At 39.8% G+C, this 26,997-nt stretch overlaps 1 protein-coding gene across 2 annotated transcripts in view; it reads right to left on the reverse strand.

The window, feature by feature from the left end:
* KLHL7 (kelch like family member 7) overlaps positions 1 to 26,997 on the reverse strand; it is a gene marked incomplete at both ends in the record, with an annotated part of 78,132 nt that overhangs the window by 15,051 nt on the left and 36,084 nt on the right. For both annotated transcript variants that reach the window (XM_080701538.1, XM_080701539.1), the window contains 2 exons: positions 10,166 to 10,308; positions 24,616 to 24,790. In XM_080701538.1, coding sequence (XP_080557664.1) covers positions 10,166 to 10,308; positions 24,616 to 24,790 — 318 coding nt within the window. The remainder of the gene's footprint in view (positions 1 to 10,165; positions 10,309 to 24,615; positions 24,791 to 26,997) is intronic.

Below are 26,997 nucleotides of genomic sequence, written 5' to 3' on the forward strand. Positions count from 1 at the left end.
TGATAGCCTTCTCTGATAGTCTTCTGAATCTCCACAACGTGGAAGTCCAGACTGCATGATAGAGTACTCTGTTATTTCTTGCCCTGTGTAATTTTCCAGCTGTAGTTCAAATCTCTTATTACTCCCAGGATAGTGGAAGTTACTTGCAATAAGGAGCTGTAAATGTTTTCTCAAAGTGCTCCAAGCATAAACATCGGTGTGCTATTTTCCTTCAAAACAAGCACTGATTTTATACAATATGTTCCAAAAAGTGGGTCCTCGAATGATAAAAACACCATAGATGTAGGCTTTATTAATACAAATATAATACAAAATGAACAAAACTTTTTTCAGTCTGAGAACTTTATTTTGAATCATTCTAAGAGGAAATCAAGCCAAATTAGGGAGATAAACTCTTAGGAAAAAAGGAAAGAAAAATTAACAAAATGAAAAATAAAACCCTTTAAGATTTCTCGAAGAAACACAATCAGATCTGAGTTTAATAAGATGAACAAGTTTCAAGTACTTTGTCTTAATCCATTATCTTACTTACATTTCTTTCTTTCTTTCTTTCTTTCTTTCTTTCTTTCTTTCTTTCTTTCTTTCTTTCTTTCTTTCTTTTTGGTGGTACTGGGGTTTCTGGAAGCCCTTCTACCTCCGGGCTACACTCCCAGACCTAATTTTTAAAAATATTTTTATTTGGAAACAGGGTCTCTTAAGCTAGCTGAGGCTGGCTTTGAACCTGCACAATCCTCCTGTCTCTGCCTCCCAAGCGCAGGATTACAAGCGTGCGCCACCACACCCGGCTATCTAATTTACATTTCTAAGGGCAGTTAAAAAATTATCAAACTAAGCCAGATATGGTGGTGCACGCTTGGGAGGCGGAGACAGGAGGATCACGCAGGTTTGAAGCCAGCAGTGCTGGCTTAAGAGACCCTGTTTCCAAAGAGTATATAAAATACGTCTGGGAGTGTAGCTCAGAGGTAGAAGGGTTCCATCCCCAATACCACCACCACAAAAAAAAAAAAAAAAAAAATCGAACTGTGGTGACAACCTATATAGAAAGCATATTTATGCCAGCTGGCAGAACATTCCTAGAAGTAATTTCATGAGAAATATATAGAAACACATTTATTTGGTACTGGGGATTAAACCCAGGGCAGTCTACCTCCAAGCAACACCCACAGACTTATTTTTATTTTTTTGGAATTTTTTTGTGGTACTGGGTATGGAACCCAGGGGCATTCTACCTCTGAGCTACACCTCCAGCCCTATTTTTTAGTTTTTATTTTGAAACAGGGCCTCACTACATAGTTGAGGCTGTTCACAAACCAGGATCCTCCTCCTCCTGTCACAGCCTCCCAAATGCTGGATTACAATTGTGTGCCACCACGCCCAACTCAGCCCTTTTTATTTTGAAACTGGGTTTCACTAAATTGCTGAGAACCTGTTAAGTTGCTGAGGCTGGCCTTGAACCTGTGATCTGGTCTCAGCCTCCCTAGTACTGGGATTATGAGTGTGTACTACCATACCTCCCTACAGAAATACTTAAACTTCATTTTATTTTTTTTGGTGGTACTGGGGTTCCCGGAAGCCCTTCTACCTCCGGGCTACACTCCCAGACCTATTTTTATATTTTTATTTGGAAACAGGGTCTCTTAAGTCAGCACTGCTGGCTTTGAACCTACGTGATCCTCCTGTCTCTGCCTCCCAAGCGAGCATGCGCCACCACGCCCAGCAACTTCATTCATTTTACAAGGTCACAAAGAATGTGGCTCAAAGCTGCAAAAAGAAAAGCTAGACTCTGGAGCTGCAGGTCTCAGGGAAGTCACTTAACTTCTGGGGGAATTTTAGTTTACTTATCCGTAAAACAAAAAGACTGCGGTGTATTCATTTCGAGTCACCCCCTCCCAATGCCATTTTGGCATGGGGCTGTATTTCTATTTTCTGTATTTCTATATTTCTAATAAACTTCTTTAAATCTTCAAAAAAAAAAAAAAGACTGTACTAGATGATCTATGGTACTTTCCCTTTTGGCTTTAAAAATCTCATGATCTCAGGGTCCAAATGATTTAGATGCATTACTTAAAAATATCACTACAATTATGGTATTAGTTTTTGAGCACTTACATTTTCAGAACTATGATAACTATCTTAAAACATTGCCTGAATTTTACCAGTAATTCTATGAAGTAATAGTCTCATTTACAGATAAGAAAACTAAGCTATGTTAAGAACTCCATCAAAGGTCATGTAGCTAAAAAATGGTGAATCCAAGATTGATTGATTTTTTTTTTTTTTTTTTTTTTTGCAGTACTGTGTATGGAACCCAGGGGCATTCTACCTTTGAGCTGTACCCCCAGCCCAATTTTTAAATTCTTTTTTATTTTTGTGGGTCTGGGGATGGAACCCAGAGGCATTTGACCTCCGAGATACACCCCCTGCCCTATTTTTTACTCTTTATTTTTTGAAACAGGGTCTAAGTTGCGGAGGGCCTACTAAGTAGCTGAGGTTGTCCACAAACTGCAATCCTCCCATCTCAGCCTCCTGAATGCTGGGATTACAAGTGTGAGTCACCATGCCCAGCTTATTTTCCTATTCTTTATTTTGAAACCGGGTCTCACTGAGTTGCAAAGGGCCTCACTAAGGAGCTGAGGCTGTCTGCAAACTGCGATCCTCTGGTCTCAGCCTCCCGAATGCTGGGATTTCAAGCGTGCGCCACCATGCCCGATTTGAACCCAAGATTTAAACCTAAACCTACCTGACTCCAAAGATGCATCCTTAGCTCCTATGCTGTCTTTGTACACAGCCTAATAGAAACACTAGACTGTGAGTAGGACAGGGGCCACCACAACTGGCAGGAATGTTTCTGTTTCTTAGGTAATAGGGTTGAGGATCAAGATTTCATATACTTTTGAAAATAGTTTACTTTTATCTTTTGTTAGAATGATTCATCTCCAAGAACTATGTCCTAAAGAAAAGACAGTGTGCAAAACAGGAACATATCAAGGTTGCTTCACTGCAGGGGTATTCTGACAGGGAAAAACAGAGGCAAAATATCAAAGAAAAAGATAGGTATTAAATAAATTATGGCATAACCTTATGATATAATCTGCTATATCCTTTCAAAAAGATATTTTTACTGGCATGAAAATATCTCCATAATATTACTGAGTGTAAAACGTTTTTTTAAACATAGTATTCATGACATCATCTCATATATATAAAATGTAAGAACTTGAATGATGTTAACAAGTTGATATCTGTTTTTGAATGATGTAGGCACTTTGGCTTTCTCTTTTCTATCTTGCTATAGTTGAGTTTTTTACACTGAGCATATATTATTTTTTAAATAAAAACAGGAAAATACAACACCACAACAAATGTCAGCCAAAGAATGGCATAAAGAACAACTGCTTAGTGAACAACTTAGTGATTCTTCTAGCAATCTCTAAGCACTTGAAAATTTAAAAACAGGCATAAGATGCAGATTCAGCAGGCTTTATAAAAGGACCATAACAAGAAAAATAACATTTCAATTCAATATAGCAACACAAGACTTCTTTTTCTGTCAATAATCAGGAAAAAAGTTAAAATTTTTTTGTTATTTTTCAGTAATTAATTAATTAATACAAATATTAGTCAATGATACCCATGATATCCAAGGAATATTTACAACAGCTTATAGGAACACTGACTAAATTCTGTATAATTCAATAATATGCTCCTTTGAAGGAGATGAAGTCACTGAAAATGATCATCACTTTTAGAAATGGGTCCCATTTGTTAAGCATGGTGGGGCACGCTTGTGATCCCAGTACTTGGGAGGCTACGACTGAAGGATCTGGGTTTGTGGCTAGCCTCAGCAACTTAGTGAGGATCTCTGTAACTTAGTGAGACCATGTTTAAAAAAAAAAATTGCGCTGGGGGTGTAGGTCAGGGGTAGAATGCCCCTGGGGTTCAATCCCCAGCAACACACACACACACACACACACACACACACACACACACCAACAACAACAAAAATAGAAAGAAAAAATAAAAAGAAATGGGTCCCACTTAGTGATGTGACCCATTTTCATATTTCTGAGCATACTAGAGTTCAAGAATCTTAAAGTAGAGGGAGTGGTGAGTTGGCCTGGGCCACCCTCCCGCCTTATGCCATTTTGGCATGGGGCTGTAACTATTTTCTGTATTTCTATTTTCTGTATTTCTATCTTTTTAGTAAACTTCTTTAAATCTTCAGCAAAAAAAAAAAGAATCTTAAAGTAGGTATTTCTTATTAATCAGTCTACTTGAATAATTAAATAATATTCATTGTGAGGGATTCAAGATAATTAAGGAAGCTGATTTGATTATAAATTATGTCAACATTAGAAATAATCAGAGCTAATCAACTTTTTATTATTTTGATTCTGGGGATTACACTCAGGGACATTCTACCTCTGAGCTACTCCTTTAGCCCTTTTTATTTTTTGTTTTGAAATAGGGTCTTGCTAGGTTTTTGAGAGTCTCACTACATTGCTGAAGCTGTACCTGACACTGTGATTCTCCCATCTCAGCTTCCCAGGTACTGGGATTACAGGAGTATGCCACCACATCCAGCTTAGTCAACTTTTTTATATACATGTGTGTATGGTACTGGGGATTGAACCCAGGGACATTAACCTCTGAGCTATATCCCTAGCCCTGTTTTATTTTTACTTTTTTTTTTTTTTTTTTGGTGGTACTGGGGTTCCTGGAAGCCCTTCTACCTCCGGGGTACACTTCCAGACCTATTTTATACTTTTATTTGGAAACAGGGTCTCTTAAGCCAGCACAGCTGGCTTCGAACCTACACGATCCTCCTGTCTCCGCCTCCCAAGCGTGGGGATTATAAACGTGCGCCACCACACCTGGCTTATTTTTACTTTTAAAGCAGGGTCTTGCTGGGTCAATGAAAGACTCACTACTTGTTGAGGCTGTCCTCAAACCTGTGATCCTCTTATCTTGGCCTCCCAAATTTTGGGATTACAGGCATGTGCCACCATGCCTAGCTTAATCAATTTATAATTGATGGAATGAAAATGTTTTTATTTGTGGTTAATTCCTTAATTACTTGGGGTTTTTCATTGGATGTTTAAAAAGTTGTGGTTGAATACAAAGAAGAACAATTGAGAAGAGGTCATTTATAACAGCAAAGTAAGACATAAAATGAAAATTCTGAAATTATCTTTTTTTTTTTTTTGGTGGTACTGGGGTTCCTGGAAGCCCTTCTACCTCCGGGCTACACTCCCAGACCTATTTTTACATTTTTATTTGGAAACAGGGTCTCCTAAGCCAGCGCGCGCGGCTGGCTTCGAACCTGCGCGATCCTCCTGTCTCTGCCTCCCAAGCGCGGGGATTACAAGCGTGCGCCACCACGCCCGGCTTGAAATTATAATCTTACTTCCAGGCTTGTATAGAATATGTATTTTTTTCAACTGTCCAATAAAAAATAAGAAATACAGACTAAAATCAAAGAGCTGAAAATCACCCCTCATTTGGCTTATTCTAGAAGTAATGTTCACTGCCTTCTAAATGAAATTAAGATTGTTTTTTGCCTATTCACACATCAAAATAGACACTCAGTTGTTTTAAAAATCTTCTACCACAATTTGGTTTAACTGTGTTTTGGCTGCTCACATCAACCCCTCAGGTAACCTGCAGGGTGACTATGAACATCTGTGCTTCGTACAATTATAAATTGCTATGATTTCATCTTTTGCTTGAAAAAAAGTTTACCATTCCTGTTCTTGACTCAAAAGAATCCTGGAAAATTAAAAAACACAAATAGACACTTTCATTTCAACAGGCTTACCTTTGCCCTGGTGTGCAACAGGTATGTGTTATCTACCTTTTATGCACAATGAAGAAATTGCGCTTATTGTTTTCTATTACACAGCCATGAATTCTCATGGCATCTGCCATCCACCCAGTCTTCTACTGAGGAAGGAAGCCAGGTATCAGCCTACATTCTTACGATGGAGTGAGGGGTCAGGAACAGATGTCTAAGCCAATGGCAGCCCAACAGGGACAGTAAAAATATGGTAGTGTTAACTGATCGAATCCGCCCTCTGGGGAAGTGTTTCTGATATTGGCAGTATATTTACTCTGTTAAGTGTTATGATTAAAAGAAAAAGCTGTTGGAGGTCTTCTCTACCAAAAGGGAGTAGGAACTGTCAAGACTGGTAACTCTCCTTATTGCACCAGCACCAAATATCTTCTTATTGGACCAGATAAACACCCACATTAAAACTTGGTATGGCGGGCGCGGTGGCGCTCGCTTATAATCCCAGCACGTGGGAGGCTGAGACCAGAGGATCATGGTCCGTGGCCAACCTCAGCTACTTAGTGAGGCCCTCCACAACTTAGTGAGACTGTGTTTCAAAATAAAGAATAAAAAATAGGGTAGGGGGTATAGCTCAGAGGTCGAATGCCCCTGATTCCCATCCCCAGACCCGCAGAAAAGAAAATAAAACTTGGTATGTAGCTAATAGTTTGGCTAATACACATTTCTCTTTTACTGTCTACTCAAACCATTAAAGGGAATTTGTCAGCTTGCAAGGAAAATACAGTCATGGTCTGACCACAAGATTCTCTTGACTCTTTAATTCCATTTCATAATCTAAGCCACAGAGACCCTGGACCAGCTCACCTTCCCAAAGGTAGCTGATATCTTTTGTTGATTCCCATAATGCTGAACAGTTTTGGTGACCAGGACATGGAAAGGATCCCATATGTCTTAGTAAAGACATAAGCTGGCCTACCTAGAATAGTGTTGATCAGAGCCAGGTGTGGTGGTGTACGGAATCCCAGCATTTGGGAGGCTGAGACAGGTGGACTGCAGTTGAAGCATTGCCTCAGTTACTTAGTGAGGCCCTTTGCAACTCAGATTGTTTCAAAATGAAGAAAAAAAAAATAGGGTTGGGGCTGTAACTGGGAGGTAGAATGCCCCTGGGTTCCATCGCTAGGACTGAAAAAAAAAAAAGAATAGTGTTAATTACTTTAAAGTCCTTATTTATCCCCAGGCTTAGAGTGGAGGTGGACAAACTATAGCCTGAAGACCAAAGACCAAGTCCAACCCATCACCTGTTTTTATGAATAAAGTTTTACTGGAACACACCCTATTGTATATATTACTTATGGCAGTTTTCCTTTCATGGCATCAGGAATGAGTAGCTATGGCAGAGAACACATGGCCTACAAAGCTGAAAATATTTACTCTGGCCCTCTATAGGAAAGTTTTTCATGTCCTGATCTATATAAGCCCTTGGAAATAATAAAGGACAGCTTGCTGTCCTAAGCACCTCCTACATATTATAGATGGGGCATATCCTATATTTGGGTGAGTTTTTGTGGTTTTACAATGTAAGTAAAAAAGTTGTTAGTAACAAGTGAACTCCAGAGCAAGGAGAGAGCCTTTAAAGTGGGACAGGCTACAGTAGCATTGCTTGCCTGCTTAGGCGCCCCTATCTTATGGTCCTAGGGCATTAGGATGCTGCACATAGCTCATGGCACATCCCAGTGTGACCACCACAGCATACCCACAGGATTCTGAAGCAAGGCCAACCTTTAGGCAAATGTTGTTCTTTGAGTAGACAGTTTCTGGTTGGCCACTAGATTCTGACAGAAAGCAAATATCTGATTTCAAGGGAAGCCAGGTAACCCTATCATGAACCCATTTAGAACAGATTTACCTGATCTATATAACCAAAAAAATGGCATGCCTTCAATCAACTAGGTGGTATGCCAACACAAGACTGGGCTTATAGAAATTCCAAAGGCACAGAATATCCAAACAGGCAAGTCATACCCTTACTTCAAACCCCTCACCTCATTCACCATCTTCTCCCACATCTAGAACAATGCCTTCATGGAGATGGTATTCCTTACACATCAGCCGACACATCTCAAGGAACCTGGGCTATGTTCATTTTTCATAATTGCTAAAGCATTATAGCCCTATTAGGAATTGTACTAAAGGAAAATACAGAAGGAAAATATTCTTATTTGGTAGAATTTTAAGCAGCTCATTTTATCGTTCATTACATCTTTAGGAAGAAGAGCCTGCGGTAATTTTTTTGGTTACTGTTGGGTATCACTACTGGTTTACTCAAATAGTTATCAACTTAAAATAAATGAGAGTGGAAGATTGCTGACAAGAAGACCTGAGGAAGGGTAATGTAGGTGAGCCTCTAGGAAGGACACAGAAGTTTATGTCCCACATGAATTATCAGTGTTGGCAACCAAAATCTCTTGTGTACAGAACTGCAGCTATGTCTTCCCTCCTCAGTTAACCTTATGCTTCTGAGTGATCACAGCAGGACTGAGGGGCTGAATAAGGCAGTAGTTACAGTAGAAGCCAATGGACTTCCCCTTCATAATACCAGCGTGGTTACCCACTACTGGCCAGTACTGACACTGTCAGCAATACTGATGAGTCCTAAGTACTTGACTTGTTACCATACTTTGAGGGGCCAAGTTAGGCACCTAATAACAGGCTATCTGCATTAGGACACTTCTGTTGTTGAAGGGACAATGCTTTTCCTTCACTGGAATTGATACCTAATACAGATTTGGATTCTTGTGTTCTGCACCCTTGACAACATTAAGTGTTTTATTAATGCCTTGTATATCATCACTACATTATTATATAGAATGCCTATAAAAACCTATTTCACATGAAGCATCAAACAAGTATCCTAATGTCAACAGGATGCTCTCGTCTCATTAGGTATCTAACACCAATAAAAAATGGGTTTACGCTGGGCATGGTGGTGTGTGCTTGTAATCCCAGTTCTTGGGAGGCTGAGACAGAAGGATCGCACAGGTTTGAAGCCAGCCTCAGCAACTTAGTGAAATCCTGTTTCCAAGTAAAATATAAAATAGGTCTGGGAATGTAGCTTAGAGGTAGAAAGCCCCTGGGTTCCATCCCTAGTACCACAAAAAAAAAAAAAAAAAAAAAAAAAAAAAAAAAAAAGGGTTTTACAAACTGGGAGTGGTGGTACATACCTGTAATCCTAGTACTCAGGAGGCTAAGATAGGAGGACTACAGGTTCATGGCCAGACTCACCAACTTAGCAAGGCTCTAAGCAATTTAGTGAGACCCTGTTTCAAAATTAAAATATAAAATAGGGCTGGGGGTATAGCTCAGAGGTAGAATGCCCCTGGGTTCAATCTCTAGTCACACACACACACACACACACACACACACACACACACACACACGGCTTAGAAAATGGTAAAAGACCATTATGTATATGGATTCAACAAGAGTTATGGATAGCACATCTTGTAAGTTTGGGGTATTATCTTTTATGATATTTTCTCTGCCCCAGAAACACCTACAGTACCAAAACAATATGGCATTGCTTCCTCCACAGCCAAAACATGTAGGACTAAGAAACAAACAGAAATGTAAGTGAACTCTCAAGGTTATGGTTTTTTTTTTTTTTTTTTTTTTGGTGGTACTGGGATTCCTGGAAGCCCTTCTACCTCTGGGCTACACTCCCAGACCTATTTTTACATTTTATATGGAAACAGGGTCTCCTAAGCCAGCGCGCGCAGCTGGCTTCGAACCTGCGTGATCCTCCTGTCTCTGCCTCCCAAGTGCGGGGATTACAAGCATGCGCCACCACGCCCAGCTCGAGGTTATGTTTTTAAATGATGTTCTTAGATCTATGATTCCGACTCTGTTAGCCCAGTTGACATAATACATATTGCAAAGCACATTAAAGTTAGATATTGTCTCTAAACAGTTGGAATAAAGGTAATTTTATGTTTTTTTCTTAGTGACTTTCTAGGTTTTCCAAGTTGTCTGGAATGACACATCTAGCCCCAAAGCCAATTTTCTCTGGAAACGGCGTATCAGGAAAACAGAGACTTAGAGTATATGCGAGGAGTGGCTGACAAAAGGAGCGAAGGCAGGAGACCAGCTTTCTGCTTCGCTGGTGGCGGCTCACTATGGAGCACGCCAGAGCGACCGTGGGAGGAACCCTGGAAATCTAAGTCTGTTTCCTTACGTATAAGACAAAGATAACAATGCTTCTCATAAGAAAGGATGCCGCAAAGTACATCTCTGAAGCAACCGATTATTACTACTTATGACAGCTGGGTGGATATGTGCTCAGAGCTGTCAAAGCCAACGAGAATCAAGATGAGTTACCTTGGGGTTAAAGTATCTGCAGGACTGCGGCTGCGAGCCTCCAAACAGGGCTATGCGGTAATCATGCTTCTTCCTTCGAGGCCTGGTGCCATCCACAAGTTCTTCTCTGTCCTCTGGAGAGAGCAGATGGTACCTCATTCCACCTGGAGGAAAGTACATGGCAACTTTTAAGAACTTCAGGCACTAACACAGCATTTTGAAAAGGAGATGCCCAGAACTAACAGTCCATTTATTTCTGTAATTTTCTTGAATCATCCCTCTAGAGCATTCGAGGAAAGTGACGGGGAAGACATATATAAGAATCTGAGTTCTAACTAATTTACTTATTCTCAGCAATCACTTTATTCTAAGAATGACTACCCCCTTACTAAACACCAGTGGGCTGCTCGGCTCCTCAAGCAGTAGCTGACAAAATAATAATTACTAAACTCCAGATCTCCTAAAAATCAGTGGTCTGCAATCTTCACTGTACATGAGAGTTATCCTGGAAATCTCTGAAATTATACACCGGCATCCAAATCAGTTAAAATCTCTGGTGGCAGGGCTCAGGTGTTTTAAATTATTTTAAAGGGCTCCCTGAATATTTGCCACTTAAAATATGGTTCAGGATGCAGTGGCATACATCTGTAACCCCAGTACTTGGGAGGCTGAAACAGGAGGATCGCAGGTTTAAGGCCAGCCTCACTAACTTAGTGAGAACTTGTTTCAAAATAAGAAATAAGGCTGGGAATGTAGCTCAGAGGTGGAACAATCCTAGGTTCAATCTCTATTACCTTTCTTACACGCGCACGCGTGTGCGCGCGCACACACACACACACACACACACACACACACACACACACCTGCTCAAAGAGCAGCAGCTTCAACATCTGGAAATTTGTACAGATGCTACATTCCAGACACTACCCTAGACCTATGCAACTAGAATCTGTGTACTTAACAAAATCCCAAGGTAAGCTGGGTGTGGTGGCGCACGCTTGTAATGCCAGCATTTGGGAGGCTGAGGAGGATGGTGGTTTGCAGATAGCCTCAGCTACTTAGTGAGGCCCTCTGCAACTCAGACCCTGTTTTAAAGCACAAAGAATGAAAAATAGGGGTGTAGCTTGGAGGTAGAATGCCCCTGGATTCCATCCCCAGTACTGCAAACAAAAACAAAACAAAGAAACAAAAAACACAAGGTGCCGGGAGTGGTAGTGCACGCTTGTAATCCCAGCGCTTGGGAGGCTGAGACAGGAGGATCACACAGGTTCAAAGCCAGCCTCAGCAACTTAGTGAGACACTGTTTCCAAATAAAATATAAAATAGGTCTGGGGAGTATAGCCCGGAGGTAGAAAGCCTCTGGGTTCCACCCCCAATACCACCAAAAAAACCACCACCAACAACAACAAAACAAAAACAAAACAAAACAAAAACACAAGGTAATTCAGATGTACATAAAATTTTGAGGAGATCTTACATGATTATCAAAGAGCAGCAAGGACTCAGAACTAATGTAATCTAGCATGCTCCTTTTCCTTCAGCACTTCCTTAATTAGGTCAAGGGCCACTTACAAAGTTTATGGTGTCATTTTAAATCAATGTGGAAAAATGGATTGTCTATTACTGTTAGACAACAATATACAAAAAGAAATTATATCCCTTTTTCATATCTTACTCTAAATTATGAAAATGAAATAAGAAAAAAATCTCATAAATGCACTGAAAGAAAAATAGGGTAGTTAAAAAAAAAACATGTCCAGAATGAGGAAGCCTAAAAATGATAAAAACATAAGCATGAGGCTCAAAGGAATGCTGATTTAACTATATAAAATTTTAAGTTAAATTACTGCATGGTGAAAAAAATAACGGAGCCAGGTGTGATGGTACACGCTTATAATCTAGTAATTGGGAAGCTGAGACAGGAGGTTGACAGGTTTGAAGTCAGCCTCAGCTTCTAAGTGAGGCCTTCTGCAACTTACCAAGATCCTGTTTTAAAATAAAGAATAAGAGCCGGGTGTGGTGGCACACACTTGTAATCCCAGCATTTGGGAGGCTGAGACAGGAGGACCGCGGTTTGCGGACAGCCTCAGCTACTTAGTGAGGCCCTCTGCAACTCAGTGAGACCCTGTTTCAAAATAAAGAATAAACAGGGCTGGGGCTGCAGCTCGGAGGTAGAATGCCCCTGGGTTTTATCCCCAGACCCGCAAAAAAAAAAAAAAAAAAAATTAAAATTAAAAAATTAAGAAAGAAAGAAAGAAAGAAAGAATAAAAAATAGGGCTAGGGGTATAGCTCAGAGGTAGAATGTCCCTGGATTCCATCCCCAGTAAACAATATGGAATCAAAAGACAATGACAAACTAGGGAAATTATAGAAAGTTATAAAAGGACATCCTATTAATAAGATTAAGATAAACAGAAAATTAGTTTAAGTACCTCAATAAAGTTACAGAAAAGAACTACAAACAACTCAAACATATGAAAACATGCTTAACCGCTCAATTTAAAAGAAATGCAAATTAAAACCATACTTTTCTTATCAGATTGGCCAAGAGAAAACTGTGGCGTACAGTGTATAAGGGTGTGTGTGTGTGTGTGTGTGTGTATGTGTGTATATATGTGCGTGTGTGTGTGTGTGTGTGTGTGTGGTGAGGCAGCATTCTTCTCTAACATCAGTGAGGACTGAAAGACTACAGCATCTGGAAGGCAATTCAGTGAGATTCACAAACATTACTAATGCAAATTCAAGCCCAGGGATTCCCCTCTCTAGGAGTTACCAACCTAAAGTTCACCGTTTGGAAAGTGGTTAAAAGATTATGCCAGCTGGGCATGGTGGCACACAATTATAATCCCAGTACTTGGGAGGCTAAGACAGGAGGATCACAGGTTTGAGGCCAGCCTCAGCAACTAGTGAAATGCTCATCAACACAGCAAGATCTTGTTTCAAAATAACAATAAAAAAAGGACTGGGGGAAGGTGGGTGTGGTGGTGTGGGCTTGTAATCCCAGCATTCTGGAGGCTGAGACAGGAGATCTGGGTTCACGGCCAGCCTCAGCTACTTACAGGTCCTTTGCAACACTCAGTGAGACTGTTTCAAAATAAAAAAAAAAATAGGGCTGGGGGTGTAGCTCGAAGGTAGAGTGCCCCTGGGCTCCATCCCCAGTACCGGAAAACAAAAACCCAAAACAACGACGACGACAAAAAAGGCTGGGGGTATAGGCAGAATGTTTCTGGGTTCATTCCCCAGTACCACCAAGGGCGGGTCGGGGGGAGAATTCTACTATACTTATACAGTGGAATATTATGACTGTTAAAAAAATGAAAAATGTTTATATACACATAGAATGATTTCCAAGAAATAGTGTGGGATGGGAAAAAAAAGATGTAGGAATGCATTATCATTTGTGTTAAAATGTGTATTTTAATGCCCACGTGAGCTTATATATGTAGTCTATATTTGTACATGTGATTGCATGCAGACTCTCACAAGACCTTCTAGAAGGACGTGGAGGAACAAGGGGCAGGAAGCTGGGCATGGGACAGGCTTGCTTCACTATATAGCTTATCATGCCTTTTTATTTTTAATTTATTTTATTTTTTATTTTTTTGTGGTACTGGGGTTCCTGGAAGCCCTTCTACCTTAGGGCTACACTCCCAGACCTATTTTATATTTTCATTTGAAAAGAGGGTCTCTTAAAGCCAGCGTGGCTGGCTTCGAACCTGCGCGATCCTCCTGTCTCCGCCTCCCAAGCGTGGGGATTACAAGCGTGCGCCACCACGCCCGGCTTTTCATGCCTTTTTAATTACAGTATTATGAAAAAAATACAATTAGGCAAAAAATTCTTAACGCATGAAAGCTGCTTTTGTACACAGGCTGTGTTGTCTTCGTAAAAGGGATAGAGAAAGAAAATGCGTTTGGAGAATAGTTTATGAATGAAAGAAAATCATCAATATTCAGTGCTGCCTTTTTTTCCAGAGTTTGAGTAGAAGCACTTTTGCTTAAGATCAGCTGGAAGCCTGAGGCCAAGGCCAGGGATACATACTCTAGGAAAGGGGTTGGCAATGTTTTTTCTATAAAGGCAGATAGGAAATGCCTTAAGTTTTGCAGGCCACACTTGGTTGCTGTGGAACATTCTGATTTTTTATAATCTTTCATAAATGTAAAAACCACTTACTCTTAAGGCTAAATTCGGCCTATGGATGGTTCTTGAAGGGTGGTCCTGTGACCATAGGAGATATGCTGAAACTCCTATCTTGGACACTAGCCCCAACCTTCTGAATGGTTTAAGAGCCATGCTCCAGAAGCGTCCCACGCATGCTGAAGATGACCTGGAGGTTTATGAATGCAATATTCCCAGGTGGAGAAAGGCAGGAGAGAGACAGGAGCACTGCTTCAGTCAGCAGGCTGCTGGCTAGAAGCACTGACAGGGGAAGCGCGAGTGGCCTTCCTTTGCTGAGAGGCCGTCTTTTTCTCCAAGGAGAAGGCTGGGGACACCTTGGCATCATTCCTTGAGAAGCCCATTGCTCCTCAGGCTTCCCTGGAGAGATTCCTTCCGGCGTTAAGTATTATCATTTGTAAATTTTGAGTGAGAACTTTAGCTTGGCCTTTCGCGGGTGCTTTAACTGGGGACTTTTTAACTTATTTTCTTTTAGATTATATATTTTGTTGGCTTAGTTTTGTTTTGTTTTTCTATTATATTTTTCCCCTCTCTGAAAAGGCAACATAAATCATATGCAGATGGTAGGAAGACACTTATGATCTGAAGAAGGGAGGTGGAAGGCCTTGTTTCTCCTGGTTACTCTGCTCAGGCCCCTACATTGAGAAAACTCTCTGCTGCTTGTGCTTACTCAAGGAGTTATAGTACAGATCGCTATTCTTTTTAAGCGGGATGTAATAAGCCTGATAAGATAAAGAAAATAACAGCAAAGCTTCCTGCTTAAAAGCTTAATCTCCATTTTTGGTTTAATTTCTCAAATAATCCTATGCTATCCTATATCTAAATCAACTCAGAATTCACCTAAGAACTGAATGTTAAGACTGACTCTGTCTTCAACAGCTCACACCACTTATAAATAGTGGAGTTTTCTATCCAGTGAAACTGGAAGGCCAGAAAAATAAGTTTCCAAATGGAGGAATAACAAAAAGCCTAATATTAAGATGTATGAAATCCAAAAATTAGAAGCCCTAATCTAAAGGCATTTTCATTTTTTGATTCCTTTGCATTTATTTAATTTATTTATTTATTTTGGTGGTACTGGGGTTCCTGGAAACCCTTTTATATCCGGGCTACACTCCCAGACCTATTTTTATACTTTTTTTATTTGGAAACAGGGTCTCTTTAAGCCAGCACGACTGGCTTTGAACCTGCGAAGTCCTCCTGTCTCTGCCTCCCAAGTGCGGGGATTACAAGCGTGCACCACCACGCCAGGCTATTCCTTTGCATGTAAAGGGCCACAGGCTTTGGTGTAAGTAGCTCTGTGAATTCATCCTTCCTGTTTTTCTGCGCCCCGCCCCTTCATCTCTTAAATGTAGGTATTCACAAGGATGTGCCCTTCACTCATACTCTCTCTCTTTTTTTTTCCTTTGACAGTCTTCCCTGGGTCAAACACTTCTAGAAGACCCCCCCGCCAATTTTATTTTCTTTTAAAAATAACACAAAATATTATACCATATGCTGTTATGCTTTCTTCACCTATGAAAAACTTCCATACTATCAGATACTCATGTAAGTGTTTTAATAGCTTAAATTAAACATTTCATTTTATGGATATATCCCATATTAGAGTCTTCCAATGTGGGGACAACATTAGGTTAACTTACCTTTTTTAACCACACAATACTATTAAGTAGTAGCTGTGTGATAAGTCTAAAATAAGTTTTCCATTAGACTTCTAAATTAGGGAAACAAGTGATCTAATAATTTTAATACTCAAACTTATTACCAATCTTGAGGATATTTTATGCAGGCGTGAAAGTGCTCATTTATCTGTTTCCTTAATTTTGTGCCAGAAAATAGTTACACCTAAAATCACTCACATGAGGTAGAGAAAGCAACAGTTCAAAATGGGTTCCAACTATTTTTCAAGAAAGACTTTCTTGTTTACCACAAATAAGTTGAAATCTATTTTGCTATCCTACTTGTGGGTAACTGTCCATGTGGTTTCTGATTTAAAATACATGGTAATTCAAAAATGCTTAAGGGTTAGCAGGAATAAGCTGGGTGTGGTGGTGCATGCTTGTAATTCCAGCATTTGGGAGGTTGAGACAGAAGATCTGGGTTTGTAGACAGCATCAGTTAGTGAGGTCCTTTGCAACTTACTGAGACACTGTTTCAAAATAAAGAATAAAAAATAGGGCTAGAGGTGTAGCTCAGAGGTAGAATGCACCTGAGTCCCATCCCCAGTACTACAAAAAAAAAAAAAAAAAAAAAAAAAAGGTTAGGAGTATACTTAACTCAGTATATCACATTTATTATACATGAATGAATATATGTTTCATGTGTTTAAATAACAATCAAAATTTACTCCTAAAGGAGAATGAAAAATTAGACTTTCAAAAGCAGTTTCTTGGCTGGGTGTTGTAGTGCATGTTTGTAATCCCAGCATTCGGGAGGCTGAGACAGGAGGTGGTTTGTGGACAGCCTCAGCTACTTAGTGAGGCCCTTTGTGAACTCAGTGAGAACCTGTTTCAAAATAAAGAATAAAAAAGAGGGCTGGGGGTATAGCTCAAAGGTAGAATACCCCTGGGTTCCATCCCTTGTACCCCCCCCCCAAAAAAAAAGACTATAGGGCTGAGGTGTAGCTCAGAGGTACAATGCCCCTGGATTCCATCCTCAGTACTGCCAAAAAAAAAAAAAAAAAAAAGTAGTTTCTTGCTACAAGAAAAAACTATAGATGCTGGAAAGATTAAAAAAAAAAAAAACCCTTTTGAATGCAGATAGCTAAGATTCAAAGAGATCAGAGGGCCAAAATAAGGGAAAAACAAAATCAACATAAAGAGACCCTGAAGCTGTTCTGAAGGTGTTCAGCAATACTGGAAACCTAGGAATTGTCTTTACTGGCTGTGTGGGGGTAAACAAGGTAAGGTGCTGGACCTGCTCAACATAAGAAGCTGAAGCTGGGCTTGGTGGCACACACTTGTAATCCCAGGACTTGGGAGGCTGAGACAGGAGGATCACAGGCTTGTGGCTAGCTTCAGCTACTTAGTGAGGCCCTCCACAATTTAGTGAGACCCTGTTTCAAAATAAAGAATAAAAATTAGGGCTGGGGGTATTTCAGAGCTAGAATGTCCCTGGGTTCCATTCCCAGTACCACACACAACACGCACGCACGAAGATAAGCTAGAACTGAGATCTCTGCCTAACGCTGGAGAACTTGGGTTCGTAGTTATAATTTCAGTGAAAGATGAGCTAAGAAAAAATATCTAAGGGCAAAGGGAGAAATGGTAATCTGCCTGTTTCAACTTCAGCTTCAGATGGAGGCACTCTCTTTCATTTGAGAACTGACAAGGACAGTCCTGCCCTTAGGCAGGTTTGAGGCTTGAATTTACCCAACCTGTAAGTCTAGGAAATCAAAAGTCAAGAAAAATTCAAAGCAGTCCTGGACTGTCATACCCTAGGGAATGTGGCTGGATCAATCAATATTCTCCTCCTTAGGAGGACAAAGACCAACAGGGACACACCCCAACATTTCTAGAGATTAAGATCAATCAAATATAAGTGCCCAATCCCCAAGTATAAAACACCTGAGGAATTAAGTCACCAGGAAGACATCCACAGAGCAGAGACTTCAGATACTAATATTACCAAATATACAACCTAAAATACTTGCTTAAAAAACGAAGACCTGAAAACATGAGCAATGAAAAAGGTGAAATAACCCAGCTAATAGATAACAAAAGGACACACTGTAAATTGTGTCATTTCTCACATTTGATTTGTCATTACAATGGCAAGGCAAAAATATCTAAAATAAATTCAAAAATGAAGAAATCATAAGAAAATTACAAATTCTCCAAAGACACATGACAGTTTAACGAAGTACAAAAATAATGAAAGAAAGTTAACTAGAAAAAAAAGGAAGTGTGTGTGTGTGTGTGTGTGTGTGTGTGTGTGTATACATGAACATTTAGTTTTATCATGCTTTAAGTCAGTAGGGAAAGATGAATTATTCAATAATGCTACTGGAACAACTTACTAGACATTTAAAAAATTACTTGGAAAAAAATTAAAAAAAATTACTTGGCACCAAATAAATTTTAGTAATAAATATAAAGGAGGAAAATCCACAAATAGAGAGCAGACAATTTAGGTAATTAAAAAAAACTTGAAATAGGAATGACCTTCCCAACCACATCATTAAAGACAGATATCATAAACGACTGATTTAGACTAAAAATAAAAACATGAGAATAGACCTGACATTCAAGAACTTGTCTCTTACTCTTAAAAGCCCCCCCCCGCCACTTTTGTGGTACTGGGGGTGAAACCCAGGGGCTTTTCTACCTCTGGACTATATTCCCAGGCCTATTTTATATTTTATTTGGAAACAGGGTCTCACTAAGTAGAGGAGAGCCTCATTAAGTAGTTGAGGATGACTTTGAACCTGCGTGATCCTCCTGTCTCAGCTTTCCAAGTGCTGAAATTACAAGCGTGTGTTACCATGCCTGGCTTAAATGCCCTTCTAAACACCAAGGTCACCAGAAGCAAAACAAAAACAAAAACAACTCTACCTGTGATAATACTGAGAGATCTAAAATCCCCAAATACTGTGTGTGTGTGTGTGTGCGCGCGTGTGCGCAAACTAGGGATTAAACCCAGGGGCATTCTACCTCTGAGCTATACCCCCAGTCTTATTTTTTTTCCTTCATTTTGAAACAGGGTCTCAGTAGCTGAGGCTGGCCACGAACCTGTGATCCTCTTGTCTCAGCCTCCCAAGTACAGTGATTACAAGTGTGCACCACCACGCCCGGCTCCCAAACACTATTTATGAAGACAGATAGCAGATGGAGTGTCATACCTAAATGGCTGTCCAAGGAGACACTAATGAAAAGCAGGCCAAATTACCTTGCACTAATCCTAGAAAGGATCATAATTGGAGGTGCCAAGTATCCCAGAAGGAAGGGGTAGGGTGTGAAGATAAAAACAATAAAACTTTAAAATTCTGCATTTAAAAAAAAGCTTGAACTCCCAGGTTTTCTTCCCCTGTTGCAATCAAGTACCCACTACACTTCACCACTGTAGCACAGAAGGACTGGTCTTTGGAGATACTGAATCAGATGTTCTAGACTCAGGGATCACCAGAGAGGAGAGTGTGGAACTGAAAGTTTAAAAAGAACACAAAAAATGGATTAGGTTAAAAAAATCTCTCTCTACCCAGCTTCCAAAGGCCTGCACCTATCTTATACCTCCCTGAGAAAATATCTACATATATTTTAATTTTACATTTGGGAGTTCCAAACTTAAAAATTGACTGGCTACTCTAATTACCCCACCAAGAAACCCTCTCACAAACACAGTCTGATCCATCAATTTTGTAATAAGTCTATCTTATATGGCTGACAGATAAAGCCAAACATTTAAGAAAATGTTCTAACAACAAAAATAGAAAAAGAAAATTCAAAGGTAATAAAATACAGACAAAATGAGAAAACTCCAATGGCACTGTAATGATTAGAGTGATAAGGTATTGTAGTCATGAAAGAAGAAAGAATAAGTAGAAACTGACATAAATTAAAAATAATAGCTGAAAGCCAGGTGTGGTAGTGCATGCTTGTAATCCCAGTACTTGGGAGGCTGAGACAGAAGGATCTGGGTTCCTGACCAGCCTCAGCTACTTAGTGAGGCATTCCAAAACTAAGAGACCCTGTTTCAAAATAATAAAAAAGTAGGGCTGGGGGTGTAGCTCAGAGGTAGAATGTCCCTGGGTTCAATTCCCAGCAACATACACACAGACGCAAAGCTGAAATAAAAAGCTTAAAAGAATCAAGGCTATCTTTCAGAAGAGGACCAAGAGACAAAGATGGATAAAAGAAAAAAAAAAAGACTAGAGATCATTTTAATGGCTGAAGAATCAGAGTATTAATAATAAAGAACCGAGACATCTATGACTTAAAAGAGAGAATGCCCAATATGACCTTAAGAAACAAGATGTGCTTCCCCTCAGCTGGCTAGTGGCAGCAGGTGGGATAGCAGCCAGCCAGAGGTATGGCGATGTGAGGGCTTGAGCCAAGCTCAGTTTCACCAAATTTATAAAAACAGGAAAACTCAATACAAAAGAAATATAACAAAGCCAGTGGCTTCAGCAATATGGCTAACTTGCCAACACCAGGTGAATTAGTGAACACTGGATCTCAGAGTGTTATCAGCCAAAGAATTACTGCTAATTAGAAAAGACAAAGGGAGGCTGAAGAGACTTAATGGTGACAGTAAAGACAAGCAAGAGCCAGGCAGTGGTGCAAATGCTGTGATCCCAGTACTTGGGAGGGTGAGACATGAGGATCACAGGTTTGTGGCCAGCCTCAGGTACTTAGTGGGGCCCTCCACAACTTAGTGAGACTCTATTTAAAAAATAAAGAATAAAAAATGGGCAGGGGGTGTAGCTCGGAGGTCAAATGCCTCTGGGTTCTATCCCCAGACCTGCAAGAAATAAAATAAAAAATAAAGAATAAAGAATAAAAAATAAAAGAAAGAAACCTGGGAAGCAAAATTAGGTAGTCTTGTTGAAAATGTCAGTGAGGATGAGGCTCAATTACGTAATCAATGAAAGAGCTAATAGGCACACGTGGGTACCACTCCACTTAGATGATGTAAGACTAGACAGTCAAGACAGACCTGGATCCCAGAACAGCTCAAGATGTCAACTGGAAGCAAAAAATCAGTGCATAATAATAGAAGTGATACACAAAGTTGGAGGCACGATAAAGAGATGTTAAGATGATTATTTTTATGGTCTTCCAGGACATGGTGAAAGGACTAACCTTTTCAAACAGAACTTAACACCAGTATGATGCATTACTATGATCACAGTACAGGCATACAAGTGTACCCTGTGGAAGAAGCACTGCTTAAAGGGTATGTTAAATGTCAAATTGAATATTACTTTAGATTAGAATATTTGGAATGTGACTTCCCTGGAGAAAGATGGATTAACAGGTTTCTTGCCTACATCCCTGACTGATGGATTTTATTGTGTCTAGGCTCTCACTACAAACCTTTTTTTTAAATTTAATTTTATTTTTGTGGTACTGGAGATTGAACCCAGGGGCATTCTACCTCTGAGCTACACCCCCAGCCCTATCATTTATTTTTTATTTTTCTGAAACAGGGTCTCACTAAGTTGCGGAGGGCCTTACAAAATAGCTGAGGCTGGCTGCAAACTTGTGATCCTTCTATCTCAGCCTCCCAAGTACTAGAATTACAATTGTGTGCCATCATGCCTGGCTTATTTTTTATTTTGAAATAGGGTCTCACTAAGTTGATGAAAGTCTACTTGCTGAGGCTGTCCTTGAACTTACAATCCTCTTGGCTCAGCCTCCCAAGTACTAGGATTATAGGAATGTTCCATCACATCTGATTTATGTTTTGTATATTGAAACAGGGTCTCACTAAGTTGTGGAGGGCTTCACTAAGTAGCTGAGGCTGTCTGCAAACCTGCAATCCTTGCCTCAGCCTCCTAAGTACTGGGATTACAAGAGTGTAACAGCACACCTGGCTCTCTCTACAAACCTTAACCTCATTTCAGAGGTACTGAAGGACAGCTCAAAAGTAGAAGTAATGAGTGAAAGCTGGGCATGGTGGTGTATGCTTGTAATCCCAGCATTCGGGAGGCTGAGATTGGAGGATAGCGATTTGTGGATAGCCTCAGCTACTTAGTGAGGCCCTCTGCAATGTAGTGAGACCCTGTCTCAAAATAAAGAATACAAAATAGGGCAGGGGGTGTAGCTCGGAGGTTCAATGCCCCTGGGTTCCATCCTCAGACCCCCCCCCCCAAAAAAAAGACAACCAAAAAATAGCTAATCCTGGGCCCTCCTCCATGACACATGCCACAAATAGGCTGTTCTCAACTTATTGCCAAGCCTGTGCTCACACACAGACGGGGTGATGATCTACTGGTGCTCTTGGATGCCATTTGAATGGAATATGCAGTGGAATAGATGACTTGCCGAACTGCCACTGTAAATACTGGAACAAATCACATTACAGAAATGAAAGTGACCAGACTGTCTTCTGTGCAAGAATGTCTACTCCTACCCCTTGAGGAGGAGGAGGAATAGGTGGGGAGCGAGGGGCCAGAATCACAGTGGAGATAACCACCTTGGTAATGTTGTGAGACAGACCAGAGGACTACTACTATTGTTACAGGAGCTGCCCATTTCTGTGTAATTGGACCAGGCTGCATGGAGTGAGAAAGTTAATTATCACTGTAGAAATACTGTAAGATTTTGTCTTTTGTTTCTAGGCAGATGTACTTGTGTTTAGGTCAATAAAGCAGAAAAAGAGAGGCCTGAGTAGCATTTCCCAGATCATCTTTTGCTATATGATTTGCCATTTAGTATGGCGCATACTACATAACTCACATGTTATGATGTTTCACATAGACTCTAAGATCCATTAATGTGGACACTTAGGGGTAAGAAATTAAAGAAAAACAAGGGTATTTTTTCCATTACTCTTCGAGATGTGTTTTTGACACATCAGTATGAAAGACCCGCTCATCAGGAAAGTGCAGAAGACGGGCAGCCTCACATATCATTCTAGCCCTTATTTCCTGGCATTCCCTCTGCTAATCCCAGCAAGCAACTTAGGCAAATGATTTAAAATTGAAGGAAAGTGGTGCTGTTTGTATTTTAAAGATATAATGGCCAACTGTGTAAGTTAGATTTATTTGTATAAACTTGGGGTTCAAGATGACATTTTTAACCAGCTTATGAACAATCATTGGTAAGTTGGAAGATTTAGAAAGTATTTTTCACAGAGCAGCTAAGATAGGTAAATCAAGTTGGTGATGCCTGTCCGTTAACCATTTATGAATTAACAAAATTATAGGAAAAAATAAAGATGCACATCAGGGTACATTATTATAAACTTTCCAAACATTCAAGATTTTAAAAATATATTAAATACTTAGGAGAATTAAAAGACTAAGGCCGGGCGTGGTGGTGCATGCTTGTAATCCCCGTGCTTGGGAGGCTGAGACAGGAGGATTGCACAGGTTCAAAACCAGCCTCAGCTACTTAGTGAGGCTTTCAGCAACTTAGTGAGACCCTGTTTCCAAATAAAATATAAAAAAGGTCTGGGAGTATAGCCCGGAGGTAGAAAGCCTCTGGGTTCCACCCCCAGTATCACCAAAACAAAACAAAACAAAACAGAAAAAGACTAGAATTGGATTAGACTGGCACTAGCCTTACCAAAAGTAACCCTTCCCATAACATTGGAAGGCTGAAGATTGTGAAGTAATGCTTTCAAATTTTTAACCAAAAGTAAGTTTCAACATGGTTTTGTTTCCAGTTTATCCATCAATCCTTTATGATAAAATAATTGTCAGGTCTCCAAATATTTACCAATCATGTATTATTTATCAGGGACCTTTCTGAAAATATATCCCACCTAAAAGAATTAAGAAAGGAGGAAACCTGAGCCAGGCATGTTGCATACCTGTAATCCCAGTACTTGGCTGAAGCAGGAGGATTACAGGTTTGAGGCCAGCCTCAACAATTTAGTGAGGCTCTCTGCCACTTAGTGAGACCCTGTTTGAAAATAAAAAATAAAGTAGGGCAGGGAGTGTAGCTCAAAGGCAGAATGCCCTGGGTTGAATACCCAAGACCCCAGGACCAAAAGAAGAAATTAAAAAAAGGGTGGGGGGAGAAACCTGGGACAAAGAAGACAATGGCTCTAATACAGGAATGAAAGGACTTCCTAGGATGATGACAGAAATCAACACAACAGGAGATGTGCCTCAGGCCTTCAAGCAAAGAGCCCACACTGGAATGGCATAAAAAGGGCTCTGACAGGGATGTTGCCAAGATATAAAAATAGACTAATTGTACAACTTTATTAAGTGGTATTCATAATGATGTTAAAGGCTTAGGACTTAGCCTACAAGTAAAGAAAATTAAATGAAAATATATTCGGCAATAATTAGCTCTAGGCCAAAAAAGAAAAGCTATTTTAAGAAAGAAAATATGATGATACTATACTAGTAAGCAAAAAAAAAAAAAAGTATGTGAAAGCTTTTGTATATAAAAGTAGAAAAGGCTTCAATAATTTTGACTTTGTCACATAAATCCCTACAAAATAAGGGCTGAAGCTAACTCCTCTCCAGGGGACTGAGAACCCTAATGAATTAATTATCCAGAAGGGCACAGTCTTCAATATTCCTCCTTGACTATGGACTCAGATCCATTCTAATGGGGTTTAAGCCCATAAGAAACTGGCCACATGATCAGGTTATAAATGGAGATTAAGGCAACTTACTTATCACCATCTTAAGGCATTCAGGATTGTCTTGAATAAGTGGTTCAGCTTGGACCGTTTTACTTAAGAAATTCTTTGATATAAGAGGAAACCTGACTTTAGCAAGGATATCAACCATAAATGGCTGGCGATTAGGTTCATCGTATTTCAACCACCTGACTGCAGCATCATAAACCTAAGAGGGAAAAACAGCACAGTAAAGTTCTTAGATGGCAGCATCATTTCTGATTACCTATATTTACTCTCACAATGAAGGGGGAAACCTCATAAGATGACCATCTATTCCCAATATTTTATTCAGATATTTAACTTCATCTTGAGACATTTGCCTATACTCCAGAATAATTTGTATACAGCTCTAATGAGTCTTACAGGTGATATGTTTTCTAGAAGTAACTAATACATAATGTAATCAAAAGGAAGATGTTTTACATTTATGATTTTTTGTTTTGTTTTTTGGTGGTACTGGGGATTGAACCCAGGGTCATTCTACCTCTGAGCTAGACCCAACCCTATTTTTATTTTTTTATTTTGAAATAAGTTCTCACTAATTTGCAGAAGGACTTATTAAGTTGCTAGCATTAGCCACAAACCTGTGATCCTCCTGTCTCAGTTTCCCAAGTACTGGGATTACAGGTGTGCGCTACCATACCCGGCTACATTTACAGATTTGTAAAAATAAAATACAGCTTCATTTTTGAGAGAAGATATATCTATCATACTGAGAAAAGTCTACTGGGCAATGATAGTTCCAAAACATGCTCATTTAATACCAGGAAAACGGGTTTCTCAAGGTGTCTTTCATTCCAGGAGATATGAAAATCACCTATGATTTTATTTCAATCTTATATTCCTATATCATGAACTGATAGACTCAACTGCCTGTTAGAAACTTTAAGATAAAAATTCTATACTTTACAAACTATAGACTATTAATATAAAAATCATTTTCCAAAATAATACTGTAACATTTATTTAACTGCACAAGTCCAAAGTAACATAAATTTATAAATCATTAGTTTAAATACACTGAAAGCAAATTTATTATTTCATATACACACATATCTACCACAAACATGTTTGAGCTAATTAGTTAATTTTGCAGTGGTGTTAATGTCTAAGTTCTTATCTTTCTATAAGTTTTTTTTTAATAGGCTTGGAATTTTAGAATAGTTTTAGAAAAGTTGCAGAAGTGTTGCAAAGATAGTGCAAGGAGTTCCCAAATACTCTGCAAGTACTTGTTAGGATGTTATGATGATACATTTGTCACAACTAATGAACAAATATTGATACATTAAGTCTATACATTAGGTTCATACACTAACTAGGTCCTTTGGATTTCTTCAGGTTTTTTTTTTTTTTTTTTTTTTTTTTGTGTGTGTGTGTATGGAACCCAGGGGTATTCTACCTCCAGGCTACACCCCCAGACCTATTTTATATATTATTTTGGAAACAGGGAAACAGGGTCTCATTAAGTTGCTGAGAGCCTCACTAAGTTGCTGGGGCTGGCTTCAAACCTACCTGATCCTCCTGTATCAGCTTCCCAAGCGCTGGGATTACAAGTCTGCACCACCACCACACCCGGCTCAGTTGTTTTTTTTTTTTTTTTTGGGTGGTACTACTGGTGTTCCTGGAAACCCTTCTACCTCTGGGCTACACTCCCAGACCTATTTTATATTTTTATTTGGAAACAGGGTCTCTTAAGCCAGGAAGGCTGGCTTCAAACCTACGCGATCCTCCTGTCTCCACTTCCCAAGCGTGGGGATTACAAGTGTGCACCATCACGCCCAGCTCCGGCTCAGTTTTTAACCTTTTACTCTTCTGTGCCAAGATTCCATAAAGGATACCACATTAAGTCACCTCTGACTCTTTCCTTGTTTTTGATGACCTTGACACTTTTGAGTTGTCTGATGTTTTACTCATTAGACTAGCCTTGCAGTTTTCTGGGAGGATGAGCAGATGTGATATGCTATTCGCATATCAAGTGTGCATGCATCAGCAAGATTTAGCACTGACGTTAACCTTGACCACCTGCAGGTAGGGTTTGTCCGGTTTCTAAAGTTACTTTTTCTTCCCTTGCATCTAAGTCAGTTAATTCTGATCACAGAACTGAGGTTTGTGTTTGTTTTGAGATGTTCTGTTTTGTTTCTTGTTGTGTTGCCCGAGTTTGCCTCAACCTCCTGTGCTAAGGTGATCCTTTTGCCTTAGCCCCCTGGTAGTAGGGACTTTAGGCTCACACCACTATACCTGGTGTACAGAACCGAGTTTTTTTTTCTTTTTGCCTAGTCAGATCCTCCAGGTCTAACCTGCATTTTGTAAAGTGACACTTGGCCATGAAGAAAATAAGGCAAAAGAACATGGCTTAATAGAAACCTTTTACTT

This window comes from Muscardinus avellanarius, assembly GCF_963383645.1.
Source record: "Muscardinus avellanarius genome assembly, chromosome: 9".
Taxonomy (NCBI): Eukaryota; Metazoa; Chordata; class Mammalia; order Rodentia; family Gliridae; genus Muscardinus; species Muscardinus avellanarius.